The 22,404-nt window shown below is 43.0% G+C and overlaps 1 protein-coding gene across 5 annotated transcripts in view; it reads left to right on the forward strand.

Annotated features, from left to right (window-relative positions):
* Nucleotides 1-1,487: 1,487 nt before the first annotated feature.
* Nucleotides 1,488-22,404, forward strand: part of LOC119178081 (uncharacterized) — a 349,233-nt gene continuing 328,316 nt past the window's right edge. For 2 of the 5 annotated variants that reach the window (XM_075869962.1, XM_075869968.1), the window contains exon 1: nucleotides 1,489-1,679. In XM_075869962.1, coding sequence (XP_075726077.1) covers nucleotides 1,493-1,679 — 187 coding nt within the window. In that variant the 5' untranslated portion in view covers nucleotides 1,489-1,492. Of the gene's footprint in view, nucleotides 1,680-22,404 lie in introns of all 5 variants that reach the window. The other 3 variants (XM_075869976.1, XM_037429247.2, XM_075869954.1) reach the window with 2 other exon arrangements.

A 22,404-nucleotide genomic window follows, 5' to 3' on the forward strand; every position in this document is an offset into this window, starting at 1 on the left:
CTATTCAAGCCTTCCCGAAACGAAATAGGCGCACGCTATGATGGGCCGCTTTGTTTGAACAGAGCCCACAAAATATTTCCGAACAAACGTTACCTGCACATGTTGGGAGTGCAAACAAATCTGTCTTCATGGAAGCAATCATGTTCGAATATACCATGTAACAGAGTGTGCAACATTGGCGGCTGGATTTCGGTGGAGGCGAAATAATAGAGGCCTATGTACTGTGCGATATCAGTGCCTTTTAAAGAAAACCAGTTGGCCTAAATGTTTGGAACCCTCCACTTCGGTGTCTCTAATAATGGTATCTTGATTCGGAGACGTAAAACCCCGAATTTTCGAACTGTTCACTGTTGTTGTGTATATTGATACCAACCTACTGCGCATTACCTCGAGTGGGCTTTTTTGAAGCGAGTGTGAAAGTGGAAGCTGAAGAAAACATCCGCTGGAGCAATTCATTTTGAAAAAAAAAAAAAAAGGGAACGGCGTTCGCGTCAAAATAGCAGATACGAGTGAGATTTCTCCTGGCATGCCAGCGATTGGCACCATCACTGATAAATTTGTGATTTTCGCTAGAAAATATGGCCTACTTTGCCGCAGAGAAAAAATTACTTTGAGGGTGCACCAGCAGATACGAACCATCCTGGGTCTAATGGCATATCCAAAGGTGGGTGCAGTGTCTCGATAAGTGTCTTGCAGGGCTCTAGTTATCGTCCCTGTTATCACCGTCACGAGCATTGATTGCAGGAAAATACGCCAATGACAAGTGATTTTAGCGAGAGGCAAGTCTTGAAATTTTTGACTGAACCATAAAAGGCACCAAGTAAGACGAAAAAAGGAAAACCAACCCAATGCACAGTTTTCTGAGTTACTCCGCACTAGCAAAGATGTAATGTGGTTATTCCGTTTCGGGGACACAACGGTTGAAGCAAGTGACGAAATATCCAAAAATTTTATGACAGCTTACGCAGCAATTACAATGCATGTCAAGCGTATGTCGAATGTATGCATGCTATAAATCTCCAAAAATCGGGTAAACTGCTCTCTATCACCCATAGAGTGCCTTGTGTCCTAGGCAGTACAGTGTGCAGATATTCTGGGCGTTATTAATGACTATACTGTGGCCGAAATGTAAACGCCTCAATAAACAGCTTCCTGCTTGATCTTGGAGCTTGCTACTCATGTCATTGTTCTTTTTGTGCGCAAAGGGTACAAATAAACACTTATTTGTGAGCTTAATGCTGGATTAACTTATCCACAACAAATACATTTCGATTTTTCTACGTGAAGTATCTTGCGGAATGCTCGCAAAAAGAGCAAACGAGAATAAATGAGATAAAATGTAGCGTGACACATAGCGAGGTGGTGCCCAGCGGATGCTCGAGGGGAAGCAGTTTCTGGCGAATGGTGCCACGCCGCACCAGGCCAAGCGCTTCCTCCAAGGTAAACGACCGTGTCCGCTTTCGTGACCTTGATCTTGGGAGGAGAGAGCTCAATGAACGCGGCGCCGAGTCGCACCGTTCACTTCGTACTTGCCACGATGGCACCGTACGCTTTCCTCCTGTTGCTCGGATGCTGTGGCGCGCTGGCGTCGGCACATTTCAAGTCACCGGTGCTCTCCGAAGCGGCCATAACAAAAGACTTACTCCTGCGGAAGAAGGCACATCACCACCTGATCGAGAGTGAGTAGTATCTTATTCGACAAACGCTGTAATCGCCCAGTCATAACAAGATCTAGTTTGAGCCTGGAACGAGCTCTTCTTTTTGCTGAAGCGAATCTAGCGAGCGTGACGACCCAGACACTATTACTCGTGATAACAGCTGACCCGGAAAACATTGATAAAAATAACTAATTAGTCAACTAGATACAATGAATAATCGAGTTCTTTGACCTTGGAGCCGTATGCAGTGTTGTCTATTGAGAAAGAAAGTTTCGATGGTACATCAAGAGGATGCTCTTCTTTATTTTCACGTCGTCTTACCTAAAGAGCACAGACAAGAATAGACAATAAGATTTTTTATTGTTCACAAAACTGTGTGCCATACGGCCTTTAAAAATTTAGTTCTAAGGCAACACACGCACAACAAAAGTGGGAGTTTGAACAAAAAGTACATAAGTGCAACATCAAACATGTAAATACATGCATGCTCATATTCTAAACAGTATAGTTATCAAAACGTGAAGAGAGTCATATATATCTAAGTCAGTTCACCAGCCGAAAGAAACAACAAATCAGCACTTGCGCCCCGCCGCGGCGGTCTAGTGGCTAAGGTACTCGGCTGCTGACCTGAAGGGCGCGGGTTCGAATCCCGGCTGCAGCGGCTGCATTTCCGATGGAGGCAGAAATGTTGTAGGCCCATGTGCTTAGATTTGGGTGCACGTTAAAGAACCCCAGATGGTCTAAATTTCCGGAGCCCTCCACTATGGCGTCTCTCATAATCATATAGTGGTTTTGGGACGTTAAACCCCACATATCAATCAAATCAATCAAATCAGCACTTGAAAAGTAATATTTTCGATCATGTCTGCAACTTGTGCTACGTGAATAAAAAAAAGAAAAAATCAAGTATCAGAATTGAGACACACAATTGCAATGTCGCTGGTTCGTTAAATTTGAAAGTTTTGGCGACGATTTACTGTACAAGTTATGATGGTAAAGTGTTCAAGTCGTACACCATCAGCGCCTTAGCAAAAGGAACTGAGAACTGCTTTCTTCTCGACCGGAAAAGTTTAAACTGATGTTTTAATATCTCATATATGGAATGAAGTCTAGAATGGAATCAGAAGCGAGAAAAACTATCTATGACAACCGCATTACGTTTCTTATCGTAATGACCATCCCTTTAAAATACGTGAGTACCATGCCAGTACGAACGTGTTCGCAAGCTCTTTCTTTTTCACGAACTATTGTGCCGTGAAGCCACCTTGGTAAACTGCAAGTATGCTGTTATAATGAAAACTTGCTTCTTTTCCTCTTGTAACCCTCCTGATATGCCGCCTTCGGGCAATGCGGTGTAATCCTTGATTAAAGAAAAAAGAAAAAAAAAACAGCACGAAAAACACACACGCGCGACAAAAGTGCAACTGGAAACTATTTATTCCACAACGTCATGTTGAGAGATACATGCGGCATGTGTGCAGATGCGTTCAATTAAACAAACAAAACGCCGAAATCAAGGCGCGCTCACACTGAGCATTCCGGCCGCCGAAAGTGCGCTGAATGCGATTCGGGGGCGGTTAGATCCGTCGGAAAGGACCCGTTCGTGCCGATCGCTCTCGGATTGATTTTTGCGGCGTCTGCCACCGGATCAGTCCACGTGGACCAATAGGACTTGTAGTCAAGGAGTTATGAAAAATGGAGGCCAAGCCCCACTCACTTGTCATGTCGCAGTGCACGTAACTGAATGCTGTAACCAACGAGAGTTTAACCCACTTTGCGCCTACTTGACGTTCCTATTTCATGAAAGAGGTGACCGAGCTTGTCGTTGACGAGACCGAGCTTATGCGGTCTTGCAGAGCTAGACTAACCCGCTAACGCTGCTGCCACCGGTGCTTTTTTCTGTTATTCATGCATTATTACAAGACAATGATTTGCCAGCAAAGTAAGCAGTACTGCTTCTTCTTGCTTCCTGCGTACGGAAATCATCGAAGTCCAGACCACCGGATAGTGTATGTGGCGTTTGCGAGCCGCGACAACAACCGGGTGACAGCGCATCCAACCTGCGTTCGGCGGCGCGGGGCGCGTCCAGTGCTAACAACGCTGCGTTTGACGGCAGGAGAAGTTTGCTTGCTGTAGAAGCGCATTCTTCAGCGTGAACTAGGGGTCATAGTAGATTTCTTATTATGTGTATGTGTCGAGGCGCTTAAATTCATGCGCGGGCAGAGTGAGGTAGAGCTCTCTATTGCACCCGTCTTCACAGTGTGTGAAATCCTTCTAGATTTGAAGCGCTAAGCAATTCTCATCAACAGGCGGCAATTATGCCCTCAAACATTCTTTTGAGGAATATATGAGCTGTCCAGACTAAATTAAGTCTAAATATATATACGTTAAATGTTCACTTCCAATTGCTTCGGGATAATACTTAGAGGTTGATTTCACGGTCGTTGATGCTGCCTCGTGATCTTCAACACAGTGACAAAAGCAGCACTTGCTCAGATACACACCCTTCACCCACAAAGATGTGAGCCCACACGCAGCCACTTCCCAGGTTCGAAGTCACCCCTACAATTTTGATATACATGAGCCCTGTCAGAAACGTGCCTGGCTAGCTTCTTCTGAGGATAGCGTGCGAAACTTGGCTCATTGGTTAATCCTCGAAGGTAAAAAGTAGCAGAAAAAGATGAATAACGACCGAACAGATGTCGATCATGTCGTTCTTCCTATACCATTCAGCGCCTGTCCAGTAGTTCTTCATCTCGTGTTACTTCTTTGCGCTGCTCTTCACTTGCAGTGTGGTTATCTTCGCGCTCCCTGAAAGGCTTCATTATTATTAAAGCTCTGTTACAACACTGTTCCGCCCAAGTTTTGTGGTGTGCCGTAGATAAAACATGAACATCCTAACCGAGCCCATGCTGTCAAAATTGAGGGCTGGGAAAAAACATTTTAACTTATATCGCAATACAAGATCCTTATAAATTGATGCTTCGGATACGATACTTCCAAATTGTGTATTAAGATACTTCAATAAATATGTAACTTTGCTCATATATATATATATATATATATATATATATATATATATATATATATATATATAGAAGGGATTATAGGAAGTATCACGCAGGCTCTGATAGTAAGGAAAAGGAGTAATTCACACACAACGAACGTTTCAGCACAGTTTAGTCCGACGTTTCGACCGTGGGACCGGCCTTCGTCTGGGAATACAGGGCATAAAAATCGCGCGCTTATATATGTCAATATTAGGCCGGTCCCACGGGCGCTTATATATGTCAATATTAGGCCGGTCCCACGGTCGAAACGTCGGACTAAACTGTGCTGAAACGTTCGTTGTGTGTGAATTACTCCTTTTCCTATATATATATATATATATATATATATATATACCAGGTTCTTTGAACGTCATTCACGCTGGACCCGACGTATTGTAGGCAAAAAAGGGGCGACGAAACTTTCGTGGAAGCGTCTTTACTAAACGTTTTCAGCTGGTGGACCAGCCTTCGTCAGACTCTGACGAAGGCTGGTCCACCAGCTGAAAACGTTTAGTAAAGACGCTTCCACGAAAGTTTCGTCGCCCCTTTTTTGCCTATATATATATATATATATATATATATATATATATATATATATATATATATATATATATATATATATATATATATATATATATATATATATATATATATATATATATATATGTGTGTGTGTGTGTGTGTGTGTGTGTGTGTGTATGTGTGTTTATTGACGCAGCAACTCTGAATATAAAAAAGAGTTTATTCTGAAATGTCTCAACTGCGGCCAACTTTGTTTTTGCTGAAAGTCATGTCTTTCTTGCTCACTGTATATAAGTTTCATACCGAAGCAAGATAACGGCATTTATTTACTTGGCAGCTCTTAAAAGCAACGGTATCAGTGGTTTTCAGTTGACGCCATTCTAGGGGTGTTGTACCAAAAGTTAAGTTCCCATATTTTTACAAAATAAACATTGTTTATTGTTATCATATGATACATCATTTAAGAGCTTACAATTTCGTGTACTTTTAAACGTTTGAAGACACGTTTGAAGGCGCGTTTGAAGACGCCTATTCCTAAAAAGAAGAAGTCTCTCACCAGTCCATAGAGGAAGCGTGCGAGCTCTGCTTTAGCCTCACCGTCGCTTTTGGAGGGCGGAGGAGGGTGAATCAAAGTGACGCCACTTACGAAATTATTGTTTTGTTTCGGGGGTGTAATGGAACACCCATGTTCCCACTCACGTGTCTACAGAGTCCAAAAACTTCTCTTTCTTGCCTTCCTGCAAAAAAAAAAAACACAACAAGAAGTAGCCTCTTCGTAACGGAGAGAAGTTGCGACCTTCAAAAATTTGTGGACGTGTTGGACGGAAACGCACCTTTCAACATAATTGATTGATTTAGATGTGGGGATTAACGTCCCAAAACCACCATATGACTGTGAGAAATGTCATAGTGGAGGGCTCCAGATATATATCACCTAAGATTCTTTAACGTGCACGTAAATCTGACTACATGGGCCAACAGAGTTTCCACCTTCCTTGAAAATGAAGCCGCAGCAGCTGGGATTTGATCCCGCGACCTGCGGGACAGGAGCTGCGTATCTCAGCCACTACACCACCACAGCGAGGCCACTTTTCAACAGAAACCGCACTCAGTTGCCGACAAATCTCCACGGGAGGTAACTACCTTATCCCTTACCTCCACCAGAGGTAACAGATTACTGTTCGAATCTCGCACTTGGCGGGAGTGGCGAGCAACACGTCCATCTCTGGCGGCTGCCAAGCGAACACCGAGTGAAGTAGCGAATCACGTACGGGTGGGCTGGAGAAAGGGGAAGCCACTTTTCACGGCACTGTTCGCGAATTTAGCCTAGCACCCTCCCTCGACGCCATAGATCACTGGGAACCTTACTTTCAGTACAACCCTCGTATTTGATGCGTGTCGCTGCTCTACTCGGCAGCACAGCAGCACTTTCTCTGCACGCAAGATTGCACGTCCAACACTTCTGAAAGCTTTCTCATTCGTGCGTGTGATTATATAAACTATAAGTTATTTCATGCGAAGGAGCTCTTTGTCTAGCCTGTGTACCGCAGTCCGTCCGTGTCTCCGTGCCAACGCGCCGCACAGCGCTAGTGTTGGGGTGGTGCCATGCGAATCACGCCTTCCCTCACAGTGTGCGGCGACGTCACTCTCTCCCTCGCCTGCCACGCACTCGCTAATGTGTCACCTCTCTCTCGCATCACGCTCTCCACCACTCGCAACGTTCTAGCGCACATTTATCCCTGACATTTATCCTTTGCATTCGTCGGGTTGACACTGCCGATGACGGGTATTTCTGTACGCTCGCGCGTTCATATTGTCCATGTGCGCGTGTGCTCGTCCCTCCTGTGTAGATAATAAGTGTCAATCACTTGCGGCACATACCCACATGCCATCGGCACGCACCGGCGGGTGAGTATGTGCCACTGTCTGGTGGGAAGTGTTCGACGACATACGCGACGGAATTGTGGAAATACTCATGTCTTGACCAGCGCGCCACTGTATTCGTCTAATCATGTTATCCTCGCATGCTAACTTTGGTTCACGCCCCCTCAGGAGGGTGACTTAGAGAGCACCCAAACGCAAGCGGCCAGATAAATAGAGAGATAGACATGCTTAAAGTCGCCGAAGCTCGCTAAGAAATGCTTCACATTAAAAACGATTAAGAATACTGGGGAAGATAGTGCATAATTAATTTTCACCTCATTTTGACGCGGTTCAGCTTCTTGCGAATGCCGCCACGTGAACTCAATATTTTACTCGAGCTGCTGCACCCCGCCATCTGCAAGCCAAGTACTCTGTGGTGGCCATGGTGCCACAGGGAAACGCACTCTTTTGTATCTGGCGACAGGAGGCCAATGCAATGAAAAAAAAAAAGAATTTGGCATTTCCATATATGCTGGTGTCACTTCTGGGCATGGCTGGTTAGTTCCAGCAGTTTTGCAACTGCTGTCACGCAACTAAAAATTGAGCAAGAAGCGATTAGCCAAAGCGGTCGCTTTGCGACCGTTTGTGACCAGTCGCGACTGTTCGCTACCAGTCGCACATGGTTGCGCCACCGCTGCAAGCCGCCAGTGTGCACCAACCTTTAGGTTAGTTTATCTGCGGTGGGGAGTACACCAGAAAGTGAAATTCTTTGTTCCACCGAAACATGCGCCGAAGCGATTTGGCCTTACCCAGCTGTCGGTGGCGTTGCGAGGGTTAGCTAAGCCGAGCACATTCGCGAATGGCGACGTCATTTACTCGTCATTTATACGCTCAGACGAAGGTGCGAAAGGTTTTTGGTATGTGGACAATTTCTTGCTCTTTATTGAGTGCTCTTCTGTTGAGGTTGAGCCGCAGGATGTAGAAATTCTGGCAATAATTAAAGACTGTCTTGTACCACTTGAATGACGCACAAAATAACGCAAGAAGGCACAATCCACTTTCTTGGCTTTCATCACTCTTAAGAGTTCGTTCGAACACACTTGTTGGTGCTATGAACCATGGTCGGAAATGCCTCTTTGCTGTTCAATTCGGTGCATTTTAAGCTAATAAAGTGAGGGATTGACAGGTTATGTCTTTGAAATGCCCTGTTGAATCCATATCGTCACACTATGGCCACTGGTTTTGCAAGACAATGGAAGCGATTATTCTTGGCAGGCTACCCAGGGGTGGTGCAGGTGGGAGTGTCATTTAGCGCCAAGTGTAGCCATGGCGGCGAGTGTGGTACACTCTTTTATGAGCGTATGTGGCATCACGTAGCACGTGAACTTATGAGCTGGCAGCTGACCACTGATCCCTCGTAGACAACCTAAGGCGCCAAGTCTGCCCGTAGGTGACTCAGTACGAGGCGGTTTCTGCTCACGCCAAGTCATCTTTTCACCCACTTTTTTGCTTCACATTTACTTTACATTTTGGTCTAATAACCTTTTCTATACTTTCCTTGGCAATTAATATATATATATATATATATATATATATATATATATATATATATATATATATATATATATATATATATATATATATATATATATATATATATATATATATATATATATATATATATATATATATATATATGGGAGAGAAGTGTATACCTAAGGGCTCGTATTTCCGTGTTTTAACACAATATTAATGAGATATAACAGACAGTAATGCCAAGGAATGTACAGGAGAAGTTATTAGAACCAATGGAATGTAAATAAGAAGAAAGAAGAAAGAAAAGTGGATGAAAAAATTACCAGCTGTGAGCAGGAATCGAACCTAAGACCTTGGAATAACCCGTCGTAGGTTCGATTTTTGCTCACAGTTGGTAATTTTTTCATCCACTTTTCTTTCTTCTTTCTTCTTATTTACATTCCATTGGTTCTAATAACTTCCCCTGTACATTCCTTGGCATTACTGTCTGTTATATCTCATTAATATTGTGTTAAAACACGGAAATACGAGCCCTTAGGTATACACTTCTCTCCCTTATTTCATTGAACGAGGGTCTCGTATTGGCAGACTTGTGTGTTTAGGTTGTATAAGAGGGACAATTAATCAGCTGCCCACTCATAATAAGTTCACGTGCTACGTGACGCCAAACATGCGAATAAGAGTGTTTTCACACTCGTTGTTTGGCCTATAGATGGCGCTGACAGTCACTCCGACTTCTAAATTCACATATAAACCCCGAAAAGTGGATGGAGGGACGGCCGCTGTGATAGCTCAGTGGTTAGAGCATCGAACGCGTTATTCGAAGGTCGTAGGTTCGATTCCTGCTCACCGCTGGTAATTTTTTCATCCACTTTTCTTTCTTCTTTCTTCTTATTTACATTCCATTGGTTCTAATAACTTCCCCTGTACATTCCTTGGCATTACTGTCTGTTATATCTCATATATATATATATATATATATATATATATATATATATATATATATATATATATATATATATATATATATATATATATATATATATATAATAGACTCGTTATATATATAATAGAATAGTCATCGACTAACTTGGTCGATGACGCAGTAAGGCGTGCCGACGCACAAGACCGTACAGCACTCTGCATCCCCAAGGAAAATCCTAAAAGTCGTTCACAGGTTAACCTGGTTTGGACACATAACGCATCGGCACCTAACGTCGCATCTATTTTCCGTAAACACCACAACATACTTATGCAGAGCGAAGGCCTTGCAAAAGCGTTTCCAGAACCACTACGTGTTGTGTACAGACGAGGCAAAAATTTGCGAGATTTATTAACTTCCTCTAAAACCAGACAGAGCAATAACGTCCAGACGCTTAGTTGCCGTCCTTGTAAAAAGCCCCGCTGTAAAGTGTGTGCACACATGACCACAATAACACTGGTAGCCAGTACTGCGACGAACTTCAAGTTCAAAATTAAGGGCATATTAAGGGTATATTTGCTAGAATGCTCAATCTGTCATGTACAATACATAGGTCATACTGAAACTGCTTTTGGATACCGTTTCAATAATCATAAAGCTCATGTGCATGCCCTTCCTAACTTACCGATTTCAAGGCATGTCACCGAGGACGGTCATTCATTCAGTAACATGATAGCTACAATACTAGAATCGGCTTTTAAATCACACCATGAACGCGAAGTAAAAGAGTCATTTCTAATTCATAAATTCAAAACACAATCTGCCTGCATGAACGAGAGCCCGGGTACGCTCACTTGCATATTGCCTTAGTAAATCGTTTTTTTTGTTTTACTGACTAGTGTATATTTTTTGCACGATGTTGGCCTATTGTCAAATATTACCTACATATAGTAGGTGGCCTTTTTTGATGAAGACGTTTCATCCGCTTCCATATTGCATAGTTTCAGCAGCACAGTCATGCCGGAGATTGTTATCAGTGAGGCCGGTGTTCTGTCCCTTTTACAGAAACTAACAATTTCTTCCACCTTGGATAATATATTAAATAATAAAATCCTGAAATCTATATCATTCAGTATCACCCCCTTCTTATGCGCTCTGTTTTCACAGTCTTTGTCTACCGGAACTCTACCCCAAGATTGGCTATCAGCTAAAGTCGTCCCTCTCTTGAAATCAGGTGAACGTTCCTCACCGCTAAATTACAGGCCCATTTCCTTAACTAGTACCATTTGCAAACTCATGGAGCATATCATACACACTCAAGTAATAAACTATCTCGAACGTCACAATATCATTTTCAATTTTCAGCACGGTTTTCGCAAGGGATTTTCATGCGACACCCAACTTGCCGGTTTTGTTCACGACCTTCATAAATCCATGGATGCTGGTTGCCAGGTCGACGCCATTTTCTTAGATTTCGCTAAAGCTTTTGACCGCGTTCCTCACCACAGATTACTACTAAAGCTAGAACAACTTAACATTCACCCTATAGTTCTTGCATGGATAAAAGCTTTTCTTTCCTCCAGGTCTCAATTCACCTTTAATATGAATTTTTATTCTTTTTCTTTACCGGTAACATCTGGTGTACCCCAAGGCAGTGTTCTTGGTCCTCTACTCTTCCTCGCTTACATTATAGATCTACCGAATTCTTTATCTTCACACGTTCGACTTTTCGCGGACGACTGCGTAATATACCGTAACATTTCTTCTGATTTTGACCGCTTAGCTTTGCAATCTGACCTTAACAAAATTAATCATTGGTGTTCAACTTGATATGTGGTTAAATGTTTCTAAAACAAAGTGCATGTCCTTTACTAACACTGCTACACGTTTTCCTAGTCAATACTCGTTGAATAATATGACACCTGAGTTAACATCTACCTACAAGTACCTCGGTCTCCACTTTCAATCGAATCTATCTTGGCACCATCATATAGAAGTCACTCTTGCAGCTGCTAACCGGTCTCTCGGGTTACCGAAACGAAATCTTAAACAGGCTCCATCGCAGTTAAAAAAACTTGCTTTTACCAGTTTAATTCGCCCTAAAATAGAATATGCCAGTGCCATTTGGGATCCTCATCAAGCCTACATCGTATCAAATATTGAATCTTTGCAAAACCGAGCTGCTCGTTTCATTTACTCAGATTATTCTACCTATTCCAGCGTAACTAACTTAAAAAACCGCGCTGAGCTAGAGGATTTGGCCATTCGTCGGAAATATGCACGCCTATCACTTTTCCACAAGCTTTACAATCACCCATCATTACATGACAGTTTTTTTGAACCCACCTGTTCCATCTTTCCCCGCCGTGATCATCCTCACAAAGTCAAACGCCCGCTATCTCGCACACTTCGTTTCGCTCAGCCATTCATCCCGCGCACTATTATTGAGTGGAACAGTTTGCCTGCACATATTGCCACCGAGAAAGACTCGGTAAAGTTTTCAGAGCTCATGCGCACTACGGTGACTAACTAAATATTTTTTGCTTTTGTTGTTTTGTTTTCTTTCGTTTTTTAACTATTGTATAACGCCATGCAATTGCTGCCCGTATTCTTGGTTTGCGCTTTGTTGCGGTTGTCAGGTTGCGCTGTATCTTGCTGTAAACCATGTTGTATTGCCCCCCCCCCCTTATGTAATACCCTCTTCTAGAGGGCCTTTAGGGGTAACCTGAATAAATAAATAAATAAACTCCAAGCCATTTGATTGCACCCACACCACCCAGACTCTAGTGACAGCCGGCCTTCCTCGGATGCAGATTTGTGCACGCTGATTCGCACTCTGATTCGCGAGGAACTTCAAGCGCAAGGGTTGTCATATGCACCCGCCCCTCGGCCTCACTCTCCATCTGCGGGTCTGCGCGACATCATCAAACAGGAGCTCTCATCCATGGCTGGCCCTCTCCCATCGAACACTCCGGTGCCACCAACGCCACCCATGACATATGCGCAAGTCGCTGCCATGCCACCTGCCTTGGTTCAGCCCGCACATCCTTATCTTGCGCAGTCTAACGTAGCAGCATTTGCACCACAGTCACCTGTTCCAGCGCCAGTAGCAGCGCCTATGACAGCTCCAGCACACTACGCCCCCTGGCGCTCGCCTCGCCCAATATGTTACTATTGTGGCATTCGGGGCCATATTTCACGATTTCGCCGCAAGTGCCAGCAGGACGAACGCCGTGGCTACGACGTTTAGGAAAGAGATTCGGAGCCATCCCCGAACCAGTACCAGCACCGCCCTACGACACGTTCTTTCTCTCCGACTTCTCCACTCACCGCACCTCGCCCCTGCTATCGCGGACGCCGCTGGTCCCCTTCACCTCTGCGACGCTCAACATCACCTCCGAGGCTAGCTGCGCTTACTTCGGAATACCACTCGAAAAACTAGCAGGTGCAGTTTTTGGAGGGAAAGCTGCATCGCTCGAACAAACACCAAGACCTCCAGAGGGCCCAGCCAACTTGTGATTAGTGTATGCTGAATGAGTACCAGTTCAGGCATTGGTGGACAAGGGGCTGCTATTTCTGTTATTCAAGCGGATTTGTGTTCACGTCTACGTAAGGTTACCACACCTTATGCTGGCACTCTCTTACGTAGCGCAAATGACTCGCCGATACGGCCATCAGCTCAGTGCACCGTTAGAGTTTTCATTGATGGGATCCGGCATCAAATTCAGTTTGCAGTGCTGGCCTCTTGTGCTTTTATGCTTATTTTAGGATAGGACGTTCTTTCTGACGCTATTGCTTCTATCTCTTGTCGACAACTACTCATACATATGCGAGAAACGGATGATATCTCCCTAAAATCATCACGTGACCGGCTACGAACAGCCAATGACTTCCTTGTGCCACCTAATCACGAGCACGTTATCACGGTTATGCCTCACTCCATTGACCACGGTGAAGTCCTAGTTAGTCCATAAGTGCATTGTCTATCCAGAGGGATTCCACTTTCATCGAGTCTTGTCCGCTTCTCCAACAGCACAACACTTCTCGCTTTACTGAATATCATCAATGAGCCGATTCTGCTGACCAAGGGCACTGTTGTAGCTTCCAGCGCGGACACACAACCTATCTTTGTAGTGGCTTTGGATACCAATCTAGTGGAATAACGTTCAATATCAACAGATGCTCCATCTACTATGGCTCTCATCAATGCCATCAGCACGGAGCTACAAAGATATCTTGGCCTTGCGTCGTACTTCCGGCGCTTTATACGAGACGTCGCCACCATTGCTGCGCCACTTCACAAACTCCTTTCTTCGGGAGCGTCATACGTATGATCGGACGAATGCCAAATGGCTTTTGACACCTTGAAACGTTCCCTCACGCCTGAGCCAGTGCTTTGTCATTTTGATTACGCCGCACCCACTCTCCTCCATACTGATGCGGCGGACACGGACTCGGCGCTGTGCTTTTGCAACAATCAGGACGTTATGGCGAACATGTGATCGCATATCCTAGTCGCAACCTCACAGCAGCAGTAAAAAAACTACACCATCACCGAGCAGGAGTGTCTCGCTGTTGTCTGGGCCATCCAAAAGTTTCGACCATATCTTCACAGCCGCCACTTTACCGTCGTCACTGACCACCGCGCTTTGTGCTGGTTGTCGACATAGAAGAATTTGTCTGGACGTTTTGGTCGCTGGATACTTCGTCTCCAAGAATACGAGTTTGACATAGCCTACAAATCCGGCAAGAGACACAACGATGCCGATGCCCTTATCCGCTGTCCTCTACGATCCTCATCAGGCACTCCTGGCCTATCGCCAACTGTGAGTGAACCCATCAAAGTGTCTCCTTAAATTCATTCACTCACCGCTGTCTACTTTCTTTCTGCCTTCGGCAACGAAGTTGAAGTTGAAGTTGAAATTTATTTCAGGCGAAAGCAAAAAAAAAGAAGAAAGGTACAATTTGCCTAGGGGACCGGCGAAAAGGCATAAAAGCCTGACAAAGCGCCTGCCCCCTGTAAACCCAAAACCCACCAAAATAACACAGTGCACAGTGTAAAGTAAAGAGTCAATAAGAAATTAAGCATAAATAAGTTTCTACATGCAAAACATGTACAGGAAAACATAAATGAGCGAAAAATTTGCGCAGGCAATGAAATCAATAAAGCATATTTTTTTTGTTCAGACTTGAAGTTTCGTGCAATTCAAGGGCCTATCGGAATAGAGTCAGTGTGGCGCAAATTTTACTTTGAGCACATCACTATCATAATAGGCGTTTTTTTACCGACCTCCGGGATCGTCAGCGGATTCTTTGATCACCGTGACAAATTTTATTAGTGAGCATAACTACAGTAGCGGAAATATAATCCTTATGGGAGACTTTAACGCGCCTGGAATTCAATGGTCCACCCTGTCTTTAAGCGATTCGCCCTCTCTAACAGACACAGAGCTGCTGAAATTTTCTCTGTTTCTCGGCCTAACCCAAGTTGTTCGAGAATTTACAAGAGAGTCTGCAGTTCTCGATTTAGTCTTTGTTAGCCCTACTCTCTTAGAAAGCACGTTTAACTGCCTTGTCACTGAAGGAATTTCCGATCATAAAGCCGTTTTCGTCTCACTCTCATGTCGTGTACCCACACCGAATATTGTGTATTCAACTTATCATGACTTTAACCGTGCCGATGACGTCAGTATCCTAACAGTTCTAGAGGATTCATTTGAAAATTTTGAACGGCTTAGTGAATCTAGCGACGTCAACGATTTGGTTTCTTTCTTTGAAAGTCTTGTGCATTCTTGTATCACCCGCTTTATTCCAATAAAAACTAAGAAAAAAAAGTCCGGTTGCCATGGATAACGAGGGAGTTGTTACAACTGACACGTCGCGTAAAAAGGTTACATTGTTCGACTAGACGTCAGACCTCCCCGTCACTAAATGAGTTCAATAAACTTAAAGAGGAATTAAGAGCCAAAACTAAAGCCGCCAAAGATTTCTATTACCAAGTGACAATGAAAAACCTGATGGTAACAAATCCAAGAAAATTTTGGAGCTCCATCTTGCCGAGTTCAACGGAACCAAACACAATGGACATTCATGGAGCCTCCACAAGCGATCCTGTCACAATAGCCAATGCATTTAATTCTTATTTTAAATCTGTTTTCTCCATTGATAATTTTCAAACACCTACCTTTTCACTGGCCAATCCTGCACCTTCAATTGGTGACGTATGTTTATCTGAAGAAGGCATTCTAAATTTGATACTTAACTTAGACACTAAAAAATGCCCTGGCCCAGATAATATTCCCAACAACTTTTTAGTACGATATCCTTCATGTACAATCCGCTACCTTATGATAATATACAAAAAATCCCTAGCAACAGCAACAGTTCCATTATCATGGAAGCTTGCTAAAGTGCTCCCCCTTTTTAAAGCTGGATGCAAATCCTCGCCGGCTAATTACAGACCTATTTCCTTGACATCTCACTCATGCAAAATATTGGAGCACGTCATAAACAAACACATAGTAGAATTCCTGGAAGCTAATAATATTCTAAACCAGTTTCAACACGGCTTTAGACGCGGTTTTAGTACAATCACTCAACTTACCGAATTTAGTCATGATGTTATTGAAGCTATTGACTCGGGTTATCAGGTAGATGCTATTTTTATTGACTTATCGAAAGCTTTCGATACAGTTCTCCATTCCAAACTTTTACTTAAACTTAATTTCATATTAAAAACCCGCTGCTCGTAGGTTGGATATCTAGTTTTCTCTCGCATCGCTCGCAGTATGTATTTTTTAACTCAACGGCATTCAGTACCGCTGATGTAACTTCAGGTGTTCCGCAGGGCTCAGTACTTTGACCCCTTCTTTTCTTATTATTTATTAATGACATATCCGGTAACATAACGTCTCAGATTAGGCTATACGCCGATGACTGTGGGATTTATCAAAAAATCACTTCTGCTGAGGATCACGAGAAACTGAACAACTCATTTTCCAGTTTTTGCCCTTGGTGCCAAACCTGGCAAATGAATGTAAATTTCCAAAAAACTGTGTGCATGACATTTTCTACTCGGTCATCCGCTCATCTATTTCCCTACTCATTCGATGGTTGTCATTTAACAAGAAAAATGGAATATAAGTACCTTGGCCTTCATTTCACTAACAACATGTCCTGGTCCAAACACATTGATATTACGTATAATAAAGCCCTGAAGAGATTAGGTTACTTACAGCGCGTTCTCCGTGTAGCACCAAAAGAAACCAAGCTCTTAACATTTAAAACGTTAGTACGGCAATTACTCGAAAACGGTTGTGTCGTGTGGAATCCACACAAAGCGTCCGACATTGCAAAACTAGAATCCATACAAAAAAAAAAGCCGTCCGTTTTATCTGCCGAAGATATAACCGGGCTTTTTCGCCTACGTCCAACTTAGCACCTTTAGGCTTAACTCCTTTATCTGCCAGGCGTCATTCAGAATGCTTAAAGCTCCTGTACACCTTGATTAATTCGCCGCGCTTGCCCTCGCTTCATAGGTATCTGCAGTTTGCCGCACTATCCTCTGTTCACACCAGGAGTCAACATGCGCTAAATATTACGCCACTTCACCCCAAAACTGATTTGTTTAAGTATAGTTTTTTTCCCTTCACTATTGAGCTCTGGAACTTGCTACCCGGCGATACCCGCGGGCTCCCTTTGGAGCAGTTTCTGAGTGCAATATCACATGCGTGTTAAGTAGATATTTCTATGTTATTTTGCTTTCTGTGCTCTTGCTCTGTTCATTCTGTACCTTGTGTAGTACTATGAACCACAAAGTTGTGTTCATGTTTTTGTTTCTGCTTGTTATCACCTGATCATTTGTATGTCCACTCCTGCAATAGCCCTAATAGGGGCTGCAGTATGTATAAATAAATAAAATAAAATATGCGTGTCCGACAAATGAAGCAAACTGTAGAGGACATAAACAAACACTAATGTAAGACATGTGAAATACCTGAAGAAACTTTAAATTTGAATACAAGGTTTCAACAATCAAAAGACAACAACATCAATAAAGAATATGTTTGACCGATAAATGAAACACAGTTTGGATAACATAACCAAACGTTAATGTGATTTACACAAGAAAATACTTCAGGGAATATGAAACAAAGATGGTGACGGTGATTACGTTTGTGTAAATAAGAAGTGTTCCTGTATCTTCTTTTTAAAAATGTCATATGAGACTGTATTATCAATTAGAGAAGCTACAATTGGTTGTTCGTTCAGTAAATGCAAAATTTGATACAATAGTTTTTGTGTGCCGTAATTTGTACGTGGTTTCTCATATGTATACACCCTGTGCCGTAGGTTGTGACTGTGATCTCTCGGGAGATGCCTCTGATAAAACCTTGAGCGATCAGTTTGTACCTGTTTATAAATAAGCATTGCCAATTTTTGTTTCATGACGTTCGTTACCGTAAGTATTTTATGTTCCTTAAAGAGAGGCACGGTATGATGCCTGAATGACACCCCTGATATTAGTCGTATAGCTTTTTTTTTGCAAGGTGTGAATTTTGTTAGTGTTTGCTTTAGTCGTATTCCCCCATACAAGAAGACAATAATGGGGATGTGAGTGAACAATGGAATAATATAGTTATTTTTTAACCACAGAGGGAGGAGTTGTCGCAATTTGCAGATTATACCCGTGGATCTGGAAATCTTGGTACGAACGTGGTTGGTGTGTAAGGACCAGTCTAAGTGTTCTTGAAAAAGTATCCCAAGAAATTTATGCGCTGTGACACGTTCAATTTTTTGCCCTTCAAATATTATTGTAGGCTCGCTTGTGATAGCCTGATTGCGTGGGCGGAATAAAACATATTTTGTTTTTTTGGTGTTTAATTCCAATCTATTACACTTAAGTCTGTCAGAAAGATGTGTCAGCCACAGGTTTGCTTGTTGTTCAAGGTGATTGAGAGAATTACCGGCAAAGAATATATTGGTGTCGTCGGCGTAGAGAACAACATTGGGTGTTGGCGGTATGTTAGGTAGATCATTGATATGAATCAAGAATAGCAAAGGCCCTAAGAGTGATCCTTGTGGAACGCCACAAATGATATTACCTACGTTTGATTTAGTGTCGCTGAGACTGGTGTACTCTTGCCGATTGCTTAGATAACTTTTTATAAGTTCTAGAGCCTTTCCTCTAATTCCATATGAACGAAATTTCCGTAATAAAATATGGTGCTTAACCGAATAGAATGCTTTTTTGAAGTCGATAAAAATCCATATGGTAAGTAATTTATTTTCAAAATTGTCAAGTATTTTTCTTTAATATCCAGTAGTGCTGTTTCAGTACATTTTTCCTTTGGAAGCCATACTGTTGTTGTATTATGAAATTTTCTTGCAGTAAGTAATCTGAAAGTCGTAGGTTGATAACTTGCTCAAATATTTTAGAAAATACAGGTAATAATGAGATAGGCCTATAGTTATTATGGTCATTTTTATTACCGCTTTTAAAGATAACACATACTTTCGCAATCTTTAGCTCATCAGGAAAAATACCTGAACTAAGAATTGTGTTAGCAATATGTGAAAGCGGCTTACCTATGGTATGGGCAACTGCTTTAATAGGCTGGGGTTTTAGGTCATCCACGCCACATGCACAATTATTTTTTAATTTTTGCAACAGTTTGTATATTTCGGATTTGGATGTGGGAAACAAGAAAACAGAGGATGAAGTGTTGCTAGTTACATAAGTATGATTGCTTATCTCCCCAGCAGTAGTCCCACAATCGCCAACTCTAAGGAAGTGTTCATTGAACCTATCTGCAGGTGGCGGACCTGAGCATGGTTCACCGTCTATCACGAGCTCCGATATAACCGATTTGTCATCTTTGCACATAGGGTCATTGACCTTTTTCCAAACTTTTCTGGAGTCATTCGATATACCAGCAAACATATTTTCGTAGTACGCGAAACGCGCTTGTTTAATATCAGTGGCAAGTTTATTTCTAATTTTTTTGTATGTAGCTAATGTGTCCAAGTTTTTTGTTCTGATAAATACACTAAACAGACTATCACGCACTTTTATTCTCTTTAAAAGGTGTGAATCTATCCATAGTTTTCTAGACCTACGGGTTTTTCTAATCGTTGTCTTAGGAAATGCAATGTCTTGAGACCCTTGATAGTGTTTAGAGAGAAGCGGTATGAAGCAACGGGATCTTTGATCTCTGTCACAGAGTTCCAATCTGTACCTTCAACAAAGTGTTGAAAAACCGCAATCTTATCCGCAGATATTATTCTGCATTTAATGGTTGCATTCTGAATAGTTTGGTTATACCTGGACAAGTATGACTTGAAGAAAATAAAGAAGGGCAAGTGGTCGCTTAAGTCTGCTATCAGTACAACTGCGTCGCATTCACATGGCTGATAGTTTGTAAAACATAAGTCGAGTTGCGTTTCAGATATGTCTGTAATTCTTGTTGGCATGCTAATTACATTTTGATATCCAAAAGAGCAGAAAGTATCAACGAGGTTTTGCCTATTAGATGTTGTTGCCAAAAGTCTATATTAAAGTCACCACAGAAAATCGCAGGAAATCCAGATTGACAACAGTATTCTAGAACACTTTCAAGATAATTAAGAAACACAGTAACAGAACCAGAAGATGGTCTGTACATGAGGACAACAATTGTGCCCATTCATTTGATCATTAAACACCCATCGTCAAGTTCAATATGGGAGTATTCCAAAGTATTTTCATATTGGAGGGAGTTTGTACTCTAAATCGCCAAACCGCCTCCTCTTCTGTTCTCTCGCGATATTTGAATACATTTGTGCCCAGCGAAATGTACATAAGGGTTATCACCAGAAAACGAGGTTTCTGTGAATGTCAAGATATCGAAATTATGTTCGAGTGTATCGAAAAAAAGGCTTACAGATTCTTGTTTGTGCCTTAGATTCTTGTTTGGCAACGAGACGTTTGCATCCCACCAACGCAGCGACACTTACAGTCACTCTATAATGCAGTGCCTTAAAGGCCCCTCTTGTCCTCCCAACCCCGTCGCCCATCGACAGCTGCGGAACTTCAAGACTGAAAACTCATTCCTTTACCGCTGTGTTTTCCACACCGAAGGACAGCGCTGGGTTCATGTCGCTCCGCGTTCCCTTAAGGTGCCGATTTTGGAGGCGTTTTACGATGACCCCAAGGATGGTCATCTTGGTTTTCAAAAAACCTACGAACGCATCTGCAGGCGTTTTGCCTGGCTTGGGCTTTCCAACTGCGTAGCGCGATATGTTGCGTCATGCTCGCTCTGCCAACGCCGCAAGTGACCCACTTCCTCCCCGGCCGGTCTTCTACAACCTCTCCCGTGTCCTGACGCTCCCTTCGATGTCATTGGCATTGACCTCTATGGACCTCTACCAATATCAGCTTGTGGCAAACGCTGAATTGTCACAGCAGTTGACCCCTTAACAAGGTACGCTGAAACAGCTGCACTTCATTTAGGATAAGAAGAGGACATTGCCAAATTTTTTCTGGAGGCAATCTTTCTAAAAAATGGTGCACCACGCATCTTATTGAGTGACCGCGGCAAGGCGTTTCTCTCGAAACTACTCGAACAAGTTCTCCACGCATGTAATACGATTCATAAGACGGCTTTCAGCTATCATCTCCAGACTAGCGGCCTCACAGAGCGCTTTCATCGAACTTTGACCGACATGATATCTATGTATATCAATGCCGACCACACCAACTGCGACACCATCCTGCCATTCACAACTTTTGCGTACAATACCGCTACGCACCGCGCCGCGGGCTATATCCCTTTGTGTCTCGTCTATGGCCGTCAACCGACATCTCAGCTCGACATGTCCTTTTTTGACGTCCTTGTGAACTCGTCATCGTCGTCAAGGGAGCACTTAATCTCTCGCCTGACCGATTGTCGCTGACGCAACCGCCTCAATACAGAGGCAAGCCAACAAGAGCCGAAGACTCGCTACGATGGCGTCCACCGCGTAGTTCACTTTAATACTGGAGATGAAGTACTGTTGTGGACCCCAACGCGGGTTCCCGGCCGGTGTGATGATTTTCACTCACGTTTAATTGGCCCCTACGCTATGGTTGAACAGACATCTCCTGTTAATTACCGAGTAACCTCTGTTGTCATGCGTCCCGACGGCCGTTTTCGTGAAACGGAGGTTGTTCACGTGTCGCGCTTAAAACCATTCGTGCGACGTACACCACCGTTATAAACAGCGACCACATTGGCTGCTTCCGTGGGGGGGATTAGGGTAAGCACAATATTCACAGCCTTTGACCTTCATTTTCTTCAACCATCATCCCAAAAAACGTCGTCTTCGTTCGAAGCGTCCATCAGGCGATTTGGCCTAACAAACGTCGTCGAGACCCTAACGCTGCAGCTGCTATACTATACTCTTAATCTGGTGGCCACAACAAACGAGTCCCTGTAATTTATTAGGTGGTTCCTAATATCATCACCATCTGTGATCCTCAAACTAGCATATGATGCATTTATGCGCACTAAACTGGAATTCGCTTCGGCAACAAGGTATCTACATGAAGCGTACCCTGTTGACCTACTTGCAGCCGCCTAAAACCACGCAGCCCAGTTTATTAAATCCCAGCACGACCATTGGCTAAATATTAAATTATCCTTAGACATCAAGTCTTTAGTAGTTCGCAGAAAAATTTCTTGCTATTGCTTTTCATAAGCTCTATCTTAACTTTCCACACTTTCATGACCTGGTTCTTTACCCGCCCAACCGCCCTTGATGCCACCTGTCAATATATTGAGTCTTCAAAAAACTCACTGCTCAAATAACTTATTCAAAACTCCTTCTGCTGATT

Source organism: Rhipicephalus microplus, chromosome 1 (genome assembly GCF_043290135.1).
Source record: "Rhipicephalus microplus isolate Deutch F79 chromosome 1, USDA_Rmic, whole genome shotgun sequence".
In the NCBI taxonomy this organism is placed as follows: Eukaryota; Metazoa; Arthropoda; class Arachnida; order Ixodida; family Ixodidae; genus Rhipicephalus; species Rhipicephalus microplus.